The sequence below is a fragment of the Anser anser genome (genome assembly GCF_964211835.1).
Source record: "Anser anser genome assembly, chromosome: 11".
Classification (NCBI taxonomy): domain Eukaryota; kingdom Metazoa; phylum Chordata; class Aves; order Anseriformes; family Anatidae; genus Anser; species Anser anser.
Window position 1 is genome coordinate 21,677,232 of NC_139732.1, and position 10,479 is coordinate 21,687,710.

The 10,479-nt window shown below is 58.5% G+C and overlaps 1 protein-coding gene across 2 annotated transcripts; it reads right to left on the minus strand.

The window, feature by feature from the left end:
* Nucleotides 1-330: 330 nt before the first annotated feature.
* On the minus strand, nt 331-9,115 carry IRF8 (interferon regulatory factor 8). 2 transcript variants are annotated; one of them, XM_083851585.1, is made up of 9 exons: nt 9,045-9,115; nt 6,811-6,985; nt 5,489-5,672; nt 4,497-4,585; nt 3,977-4,088; nt 3,609-3,656; nt 2,774-3,160; nt 2,389-2,501; nt 331-1,493 (listed from the first exon to the last, which is right to left on the minus strand). In XM_083851585.1, the coding sequence occupies exons 2-9, from the start codon at nt 6,982-6,984 to the stop codon at nt 1,311-1,313; spliced, it is 1,290 nt and encodes a 429-aa protein (XP_083707711.1). In that variant the 5' UTR covers nt 6,985; nt 9,045-9,115; the 3' UTR covers nt 331-1,310. The 2 variants fall into 2 exon arrangements, with proteins under 2 accessions (XP_083707711.1, XP_083707712.1); XM_083851586.1 differs by lacking the exon at nt 9,045-9,115 and adding an exon at nt 8,321-8,345.
* Nucleotides 9,116-10,479: the final 1,364 nt, after the last annotated feature.

Consider the following 10,479-nt stretch of genomic DNA (forward strand, 5'->3'; position numbering starts at 1 on the left):
CTTCCCATTGCCTTGGAGCATCAAGGGCCAGGTCTGAAAGCTGTAGGTACCCAGGGCAGTGCTGTGGAAGATGGGCAGGGACATATCTTCATGCTCCCTTGAACAATCAGGTGGTGCCCTTTCTTCCTTCCATTGCAATATGTTTTGGAACATTCCTCTCCTGCCCCACAGCTGAAGCTTGGCAGTTACAGAGCAGGGAGTGACAGAAGAACTTCAGACCCCACACCACAAGGAAGATTTGTGCATGAACAAATTGGAGATACGAGTCTCTCCCCTTGAGAGATTTGCCGCCCCACTCATCACAACAGCAAAAACACATCGCAAGAGAAATACAAAATATAGCACTTTAATCGCAGGCAGATAAAAAATTACAAAAACATTTAACAAAAGTTTAGGCATAAAATAAATATGCAGCCTCATAGCACGTACACATGCACGGTCCTGGTTTGCAGCAGCTGCAAGGCACAAGCCCCATGCCCAAGCAGCTCCCCTGCGCTGGGCACACAAAGCATGTTAATGAGGATTTACACATGGATGCTGCTGCCTGGTCACGCTTGGGAGAGACCAACACGTGCATTCAGGAGGGTGAAGCCAACCTATGAACACTACGCTGCAATCTTTAAAATAAAAAGACATATAAACTCCATCTTTGGTTAGGAAAATTAAGGATTTCTACACATTCTTATATTCAACATTTACATATATAATCTCTGCATTGCTTTCCAAATTTCAAAATACTTCAATATTACAGATAAAAATATAAACCTCATGGCAAAAATAAACAAGAATTTGAGGAGGTTCACCTCAGAAGGCATACCATATCCTTCAGCAGGACTGCAAACACTTTGGGAGGGGCAGGGAGGGAGTTTATTTCTGGGAAGAACTTACTACATTTGAGAATTTTAAGGCTTTTGGGAGTTACCTCCTTCCAAAACGCTATACTGAGCAAGGTCCAGGTGGCAGATGGCTGGGGCAGGTTGTTACAGCTGTGAGCTCCAGTTCTGCTGTACTGCTCACAGACAGGCGACGCAAAGCATGGCGAGCTCTGACCTCCCCTGCTGTTAACTACAGCGATACAGGGATTGTCATGTTGGGTACAAGAGCCTTTGTGATCAGTGAAGCGTCCCCAGCACCGCTGCTGGGCATCCAGCTTACTTTCTCATGGCAGTTTTTACTGCTGTGTTTATACAGACTCCGGACTGAGAACAGCAAAGAACAAGAACCAACTTGCCAAAAGGGGAATTGGGGCAGTAATGGGACCAAACGGGCCTGGAGTAACCCAGACCACTGACACCAGCACAGGAGGCGGCTCACACAGCGATCTGCTGGTTTTCTCTGAAGAGGGGCCGCTGGTGGGGGCCGCAGATGTCCTGGAAGATCCTGTACACCTGCTCGTGCTGCGTCTCGTCAGCCGCTGGGACCAGGGGGCTGCTGCTGCTGCTGTAGGCCTTCCCCGCCTCCTCCACCATCTGCCTGAGGCACAGCTGCTCCACCTAGGCCAAAACAGAGCTGTGAGGACGCTGAAGGAAGAGGAACGTCCCTGGGCATCTCCTGCTGCCTTCCCACCACAGCAACAGCACAGGGGGCAGAGCAGAGGAGCTGTGGCCACGTCCAGCCAGGCCAACAGGCCCAAATTCCACAAGCCACCTTGTCCCAGGTGCCCCTAGCATGTGTCACAGGAGGTCCTCTACAGTGGGGGAGGAGAAAATGGGCTGGGTGACATCCCCACACATGCGGATTGCGCTAGGTGTGCGCGCTAGACAAGAGGTGGCCCAGTCAGAAAGTTGGGCAGGGAAGAGCAGGACTGAGCTCTGAGCTTATAAATCCCCTCCAGGTCCTCGCAGAGGCTCAGTGGGGTCTCTGCTTGCTCGGAGGGGCCTGCAGTGCCCACCCCACACCCTCCATGCCCTGGTCTCGTGTCCTTGCTATGAGCACCTTGAAGGCCCGAGGGGTGTGGATGCCAGAAATGCCCCAGGCATTGCCTCTGGGCTCCCACCCCTGCTTCAACCTCTCCAGGGAAAGGCCTGCAGCCAGGCCATCACTTAATACAGCCATTCCAGGGATTTATTTCCTCACAGAAGGCAGCAGAGGTCCCAGCGCCACGAGGCAGGAGCAGGAGGAAGCAGCAGAGCAAAGCAGAGGCACAGAAAGGTGGCAGAAAACAGCTTTTCTAAGCCACTAGGAGATCTATGAGTTGCACACTATGTGGAGGCTTCGCTTGCAAATGGGATCTAACCAGATCAAGGGGTCTGACAAGCAACAGCCCGTTGGATCAGCGGATGTTCAGGCCATCCAGGGCACGAAACTAGAGCCTTATAGGAGAAAGCAACGTGGTTCAGCAAGGAGGAGAAATTCAGTGCCAGGAGCTCTGAAGGGCAGCCACCGTACCTGGACGAGGATGAGCTTACACCTCAGCGTGGCGTCTGGGAACTCCTCTCCGAAGCACAGCGTGACCCTGCTGTCTGGGAAGCGGCCCTGGTTGTTGTAGTACTGCTGCAGGTCTGCCGGGAGAGGAGCACGGTCAGACACTGCGAGCCTGAGGACCTAGCACCCTGCCCCAGCACAAAGCTGGTGGCTTGCTCAAGAGAATTTACTACACAACGCCACACTGGATTATTCCTTCCCAGATCCTATAGGATCAGTTATTAATTCAGACCACTCAGTGATGGCCAGTCATAACCCCCAAGTGCTCCAGAGGTAAAGACTACCTGGGGCAGAACTGAAAAAACAACCTCTATAGAGGATGAAAAGGGAAGGGAACGCTCCTACAAACCTCTGAAGAACAAGTTGGTGTCAAATATCTTCACCACCTCGTCCCGGTCCAGTTTGTTGGGCCTGTCCTTGTACACCATGGTGTTCCCGCTCCAGAAGACCCTGCCCTGGCACAGCCTCTTGATGAAGATGCCCTGCTTGTTGCTGTGCAGCAGGACCCCCCGCTCCAGGTGCCCGAAGAGCTTCTTGGTGATCTGCTTCTGGCGGTCATTCTGGATGGCCTCGGCCGAGGGGAACCTCACGTGCTCCAGGGCATCTGGGGCGTAGAGCTTCTCGCTGGGGCCCGAGGGCTGGCTGAGGGAGATCCTGCAGCCCTCGGGGTACGAGGTGGTGATGTGGCCCACCAGCTTCCCTCCGTAGAAGAAGTTGATCACCATCTGGGAGTAGCCTGGAGGGGAAGGGCAAGCACGCAGCCCGTCAGGAGGAGCAGCCAAACTCTCCCTGCTCCAGCGCCCAAATCCCAGGGAGCTGCAGAATTCCCTGGGAGAGTCTGGAGGAGACCTCTCACTTGCTGGAGGACACCTCCAGCACTCAGCCTGGAAGCACGTGAAAGCTCCAGTTCCCAAACCCCTTTATCCCACTGCAGGGGAACCTCTCCACGCCAAAGGGGCACCTGGTCCTAGCACCTTGGGACAGCCCCATGCTGTGGCTGCAGGCAGGATACAGCTCAGCGTGCTGACCCTGCAGAACACCCCAGCAAAGCCTCCTGCAAGGCACGGAGTATCACCAGAACAGCTTTCTACCATGGCACATATGCACATGAGCAAGGCCAAGCTCCAGAGAGGAGCGTGATGGCCAGAGCCCAGAAGCACGCAGGGGAACGGGAGCTGCCTCACCTGAATGATGCTGCTCGTAGCCGGTGTACCCGTTCATCAGGGGCAGAGCTGTGGGCAGAGAGGGCAGAGATGTCAGAGATGTGCCCAGCTCCAGCCACGAGCACACCTCCCTTTCCCAAACCCCAGGCCCCAGCTGCCACCCCCAAGCTTTCCCCTCCCAACAAGCCAGAAAAGACTCCGAAAATGCTGAACTTAAAATTGTGCAGGGAATGCTGCACTGCTGGGTGCCACGGCAGTGCTCCCAGTTAGCACTTCCAGCATTTTTAAGGAACAAATTTATGAAACAAGCGCTGCCCCGAGGGAGCCTGCACCACCCCGGGCAAAAAGCAGGATCCCATTAAACACCCCCCGTGCCACCAGCTACTTACTGGGGTTGGGCTGCTGCACCCACCAGTCTGGGATCGGTGGGTTTCTGCAGGTCTCCTGTGGGGGTGAGGGGCTTCTCTTGATGATGCCCAGGTACTCGTCCACGCAGTGGGGCTGCCAGAGGACAGGAAGCCCGTCAGATCAGCCGGGGCAGGATCACAGCAGGTCTGCCCCCACGCACCCAATGCTGGATCCCACCCAAAGAGGACTCCGAAAGGCAAAGCAAGAAGGACTCAGAGACACTCATGAATGCTTTCTGTTTAGCAATAGAGCAGGGTTCCCCAGGCTATACACCCAAATAACGCCCTGAGAGCCTCTGAGAAGGGGAACAGAGGCACGAGGAGCCTGCAGCCCCCAGCAAACGTCTGCACAACCCAAATGCAAGCAGAAAGCACGCGCCATTCATGAGCAACCGCGGTGAGACCTCGGACAAACGAGCACAGCCACAAGAACACACGTGAGGCCGGTTCCCAAGATCTTTGGACATTTAACCTCAGACCAGTCCTTGTGCTCAGGGCTCACCTCCTTCATGAGGTCGTCGATGGCAGAGGGGCTGCAGTCCATGTCGGCGACATCGGTCAGGCCGCTCCCGCTCCCGACGCCGCTTTTGCCTGCAGAGAAGGGCAGGGATGCAGGCAGGGCAACCGCAGCTCGCCTCGCCGCCAGCTTTTGGAAACCCTTCGCCCCGCGAAAGTTACGAAACCGAGAACCGCAGCAACCCGGCGCATCCCCAACAGCTGCGTTTTGGGGCCAAAAAACCAGTTCGTGACGAATGGCACCAGCACACAGTGACTACAAGCAAGGCGAACCAAATTCGGTTGGGAGCTCGAGCACAGGAGAGGGTTTTTTCAGAGCACCCCAGAGACCGGGGCTGCTGCTGCTGCTTCTCCTTTTTCCCCCCCAAGCCCCGCTGCCGGTGGGAACCTGCAGCGCCATTTGCATACGGGCCCCGTGTGAACACAAAGGAGAGGAGATGCTAAAGGCAGGCTTCCTGCAAGATTTTTTTGTTCTTAACGCAAAACTTGCAAGAAAAAAGGAAAAGCGCACACATGCCTGACCACAAGTAGAGATATACTTAGCGCGACCTGCGCCGCACCAGACATCGCAGCAACGACTGCTCTCTGCTGAGCTGCTGTTACTCTCATCGGTGCCAAGAAAATGGATTTATTGCAGCTCCCTGCCAGGGCTTGTGGCAGGAGGACAAAGGATTTGGGGGCTCAACCAGCCCCAAAAGCAGGAGGAGGATTCAGGTTTGTCCCTAGTGCGTCACAGCCTGGCAGCTCACGCGATGCTCCAGTTATTCCCCGTTTCCTAAGCAAGGGGAAAACCCACCCGTGTGCTCCTTGCCAGCCCAGCAGCTCCTTCCCCACCTCCCGGCCCCAAAAAGGGGACGCAGGGCACGTCCCTGAGCTGTGGGGCCAGCCCCATGCCACCAACCCAGGAAGCACCGCTCGGATTTAGGTCAGCACCAGCCAGGGCTGCGCCTGGCCCTGTGCCCTCATCAGGGCACTCACATTTCTGCTCCTCCTCCGGGACGATCCTATAGACCTTGTAGGGCTCGGAGATGTCCAGCTGGGACCTGTCCGTCACCTCCTCGAAGTCGGGGCTCTTGTTCAAGGCGCAGCGCAGCCGCGTCTTCCACGTGGCCGGCTCCGCTTTGTCGCCTTCTTTGAACTTTCCTTTGAAAACAGCCCAAGCCTAAAAAAACCAGCAAAAAACAGAAAATAATCCTCCGTGCAAGCTCTGCAACCCCCCTTGGTCCTAGAGGTGAATGCGCTGGGACCGCAGAGAGCATTTTTGGGCTGCAGCCTGCTCAGGCACATCTGCTGGTGGGAAATGGACCACCTCACACTCTGATGTAAAAAATCCTAAAAACTTAAATATTGTCACACACTCCCAGTCTGTGCCAGCCACAGACCAAGCTACAGGACTCAGATTCAGCCCCGTACCCTTTACAGCCCAGCTTCAGAGCCAAGATTGAAACATGCAACTTCACCTCTGCACTGACCGATGCGAGGATTTGCATCCGAACCGGCGATATTCTTAATAATACCCAAACTCACAGCAAAATAACCCTTGTTTTCCAGCTTCTGGCTAATACCTGACAGCTGGTTTCTCTTTAAGATCAGAATGCCAGTTGTGCTTTCATGAGAGGTGGGAGAGTACGTTTTACTACTGGAGATTATAAAATACTACATATAAAAACATACAAATATACACAAAGCTACCTATATTGATGTGTTTTCAGGTGGCTGAATTCAGCACAGCCCTGCCAGCCTCATAGCCCACTGCTCCTGAGCTAGGCGCTGAGGGTGCTGCCCCGAAAGACCTCGTCAGGACAGATACAGCAACAGACGGAAATGGGGGCAGGATGGGAATTCCTGGGGAAGACCCTGACCTTTTTGGTTCATTCTAGTTCAAGACTGAATTTTCCAATTTTCTCAGAGAGGAGGGACTTTACATTTTGGGGAAAAAGCTGGGATTTCCTTCCTTCCCTCAGCCTTTTTTTTTTTAAATTAATTAATCCGGTCTTTTCAGAAGGAACCTGCTGGGAAGCCCAGGGCAGGCCACGGAGCACTTTGGGCTCTCACACCGGACGAGAACATGCAGGAAACAAATCTAAACCCAGCGTTAACATTTGAATAAAGCAACGACCTCCCTCAAACGATCCCTGTGGGGGATCCTACACAGATCAAAGGCGCTGAGGCATCTCCTGCAAGGAGCAGAGCAGTGAAATACGCGGTCACCAAGGCCGTTTCCCTCCTGCAGGTGGGTCAGCAACAAAAACCAGCAGCCCGGAGCCACGGAGAAGAGGGGGGGACCCGCCTGACCCTACCTTGAAGATGGAGGCATCCACCTCCTGGTTGTAGTCCTGCTTCCCGGCGTGCTTCCAGGGGATGCGGAACATGCTCTTCTCCTCGTTCTCCCAGATGAGCCCCGGGTAGAGCTCGCTGTCGATCTGCTCGATCAGCCACTGCCGCAGCCGCCGGCCGCCGTTGCGGTCGCACATCCTGGGCGAGAGGAGGGAGACCCATCAGAAGGGGGGGGGGGGGTCTGTCCGTCCCATGGGGACGTCTGTCTGTCCGTCCACGCCGCAAGCGCAGCCTCCCCGCAGCCCCTGCCTGCTCTAACAGCAGCTGGGCTATCAAAACAGATCTTAATTGCTGCATCTAATTAGGACGAGCAGTCCCACACCTGAGCGGCGATTACCCTGGAGAGCCAGGGGACCGCGATATTTCCAAGCAGGAAAATAAAAAGGAAAAAAGCAATTTGGGTAACAGCAGCCCCGCTGTGCTCCGGTGTATGGCACACAGCTGGAACAGGGCTGCCCGAGGGGACACAGCTTCCAGCAGCTCCCCCGTGCCCATCTGTACCTAAAACCTCTCTTTTTGTGATGGAAAAGAGGCGATTTTAGAGGAATTCTCCTCAATTTGCTACAAACCCTTCCTCCAGCTTCCAAGCAAAGCCCCGAGCACAGCAGCGGGCTGGCTTGGCACCGTTACTCCTCTCTTTGGCTGCAGATGGGTCACATCCGAACCCCGCAGCTGGAAATTAAAGCCCTGGGCTGTGCCACCACCTAACCAAGGGACACCGCATGGGCAGGCAGCCCCCTCCACTACAGCTAGGGACAAAAAGAAATAAAATAAAAAAAGAGGATGAAGGCATCAGCCAGCGTGAGAACAGCGAGCCCAGAGCCCCGCTAGCTGGGGACCGGCCACGGGTGCAGGTAGCAGCCGGGGTCACCACAGGGAGCGGGGGCCGCGCGACCACATCCTCTCGAAGCCAGGACCAGCGGCCGCGCTGACGGACCCGGGGGGGGGGTGAAGTGGCCTCGCTTCAGGTCACCCTTGCTGCTCTCAGCTCGTTTTTAGCAGAAAAACCTGGCTGAGCACCCGTGAGAAAGCTCTGGCAGCCCAGCACCGGACCCGTCCTGTCCGGGAGGGTTTGGGGGAGAAGACGTGGATGTTCCCAGCACAGGGACCTGGTCCCTGCTTCCCCAGGGGCTCACAGCAGCCAAATGCCACCACCTCCCGTCCCCTCTCCATCACAGCCACCCCACAAGGCACAGACATGCAGCGCAGCCCCTGCTTTTGGGGGGGGGGGGGTGGGCACAGCAGAGCCACACACCCCAAAGCACCCTCAGGAGCCCATCCCTGGGGACACGAGGGGCACACACAGCCCCCCCCAGAGATGCTCGGTAGCACAGGGCTCTAAACTCAGCCCGTTTTCTAAAAACCCCGCTCCCAGCACCAGCAGAGGCCGGGCCCTGCCTCTCCTCCACACGAGGCTGCCCCAGCCCCTCGCCCCAAGCCGCCACCACCTCGCTGCCCCCACCCAAACCCCACCTGCTCCAGCCAGCCCAGAGGGTTCTGCTGTGGAGCAACAGGGGCAGCGCTGCCCAGGAGCCCAGAACTGCTCAGCATCAGGCCTGGCGTCCAGCACCCCAAAACCTTCCATTCCAGCACCCCATAGCCCTATTTCCTGCCCCCCCAGCACCCTAAAACCCCCATAACCCCATTTCCTGCACCTCCTGTAGCCCTAAAACTCCCATCCCCACGCAGCCCCGTGACCCTAAAGGTCCCTTCCCCGTGCACCCCCGTGACACTGAAACTCCCACCCCCCTGCACCCCACGACCCTAAAAGCCCCATCCCCTGCACTCCCCACAACCCTAAAGCTCCCATCCCCATGCACCCCACGACCCTAAAGGCCCTATCTCCTAAGGCTCCCATCCCCATACACCCCCATGACCCTAAAACTCCCTTCCCCATGCACCTCCATGACCCTAAACCCTAAAACTTCCTTCCCCGTGCACCCCCACGATTCTAAAACTCCCATCCCCACGCAACCCTAAAACCCCCATCCCCGCGGACCCCCACAACCCTAAAACTCCAATCCCTTGCACCCCACGACCCTAAAACCCCCACCCCCTTACATCCCCGTAACCCTAAAACCCCCACACCCTCGTGCAACCCTAAGACCCCCCTCCCCTCGCACCCCCACGCCCCTAAAGCCCCCCAAACCGCCCGTTAAAGCCCCCATACGGCCCCACAAACGCCCCCGCCCCGTACCTGCCGCCGCCCCGCTCCGCGATACCCGCCGCGCGGCGCGCTGGCGCGCCCTTATAGCGCCCCGCAGGGCGCGCCCGCCGCCCGCCCCGCCCCCGCGCCTCGCAGCCAATGGGCGGCCGCGCCGCCTCGCCTCTCGCCCAATGGGGAGCCGCCGTCCCCCCCCGCCGCCCAATGAGGGGCCGCCCAGTGGGGGCGCGCGCGCGGCTCGCGCAGCTTTCTGTGAAGCGCGCGCCTTTCCGGGAAATCAGCGCGGCGGAGCGGGGCGGCGCCGGGAGGGGGAGCGGGGCTGTCGCGATCCCTGTCGCGATAGCGGGCGAGGTCACGATACCGGTCAAGGTCGCGGCTGCGGTCACGATCCCGGTTACGATCTCGGCCGCGATGGCGGTCCCGGCCGCGATCCCGCTCGCTATCGCGATCGCGGTCGCTGTCACGATCGCTGTCGCGATAGCGATCCCGGCCCCGGCGGGCCCCGCACCCAGCCGCCAGGCCCCGGCGGCTCCCGCAGCCTGCCCGCGGAGGGTTCGGGGTTTTCGGGGGGGAGGGGAATTACCAGCTCACGCTCGCATTTCTCGGAAAAAAAAAAATAAATAAATAAAATTGGCCCTGGGGGGAGACAGAGGGATGGGGAACGTGGGCGGGGGGGGTGTGAAAATACGGGGCCAAGGCGCAGGCCCCCGGTGTCCCCCCCCCCGGCTTTAGGGGCAGCGTGGAAGCAATTGCAACGACACCCTGGGAGAATTACGGCAATGACCAACGGGGGCTGGCAAAACCGGCAGCGGCGCCGCGGCCACCGCTGGTGCTGCTGCCGTGGGCCAGGAGGGGAAAATGTGCCCGGGGTCACCTGGGTCCGGGGTCACCTGGGTCCGGGGTCACCTGGGTCCGGGATCACCTGGGTCCGGGATCACCGGGGTCCGGGATCACCGGGGTCCGGGGTCACCTGGGTCCGGGGTCACCTGGGTCCGGGATCACCTGGGTCCGGGGTCACCTGGGTCCGGGATCACCGGGGTCCGGGGTCACCTGGGTCCGGGGTCACCTGGGTCCGGGGTCACCTGGGTCCGGGATCACCTGGGTCCGGGGTCACCTGGGTCCGGGGTCACCTGGGTCCGGGGTCACCTGGGTCCGGGATCACCTGGGTCCGGGGTCACCTGGGTCTGGGGTCACCTGGGTCCAGGGTCACCTGGGTCCGGGATCACCTGGGTCCGGGATCACCTGGGAATTCACGGTCCCGGCACGTCCCGGGCGCAGGAGATGCTCTGTGGGCAGCAGCCGCTGCTGCGAAGCCGCCGTGGGCAATACCCCGCCGGGACACCGGTGCTGCAGTTACTGGGGGCGTCCCCTGCGGTTCCCGAAGCTCGGGGCGATTTGGGGGAAACGCTGCGACCCCGGGATGTCCGTGGGATGGACGAGAAGCCGCGGGACGGGTGCTGAAACGGCC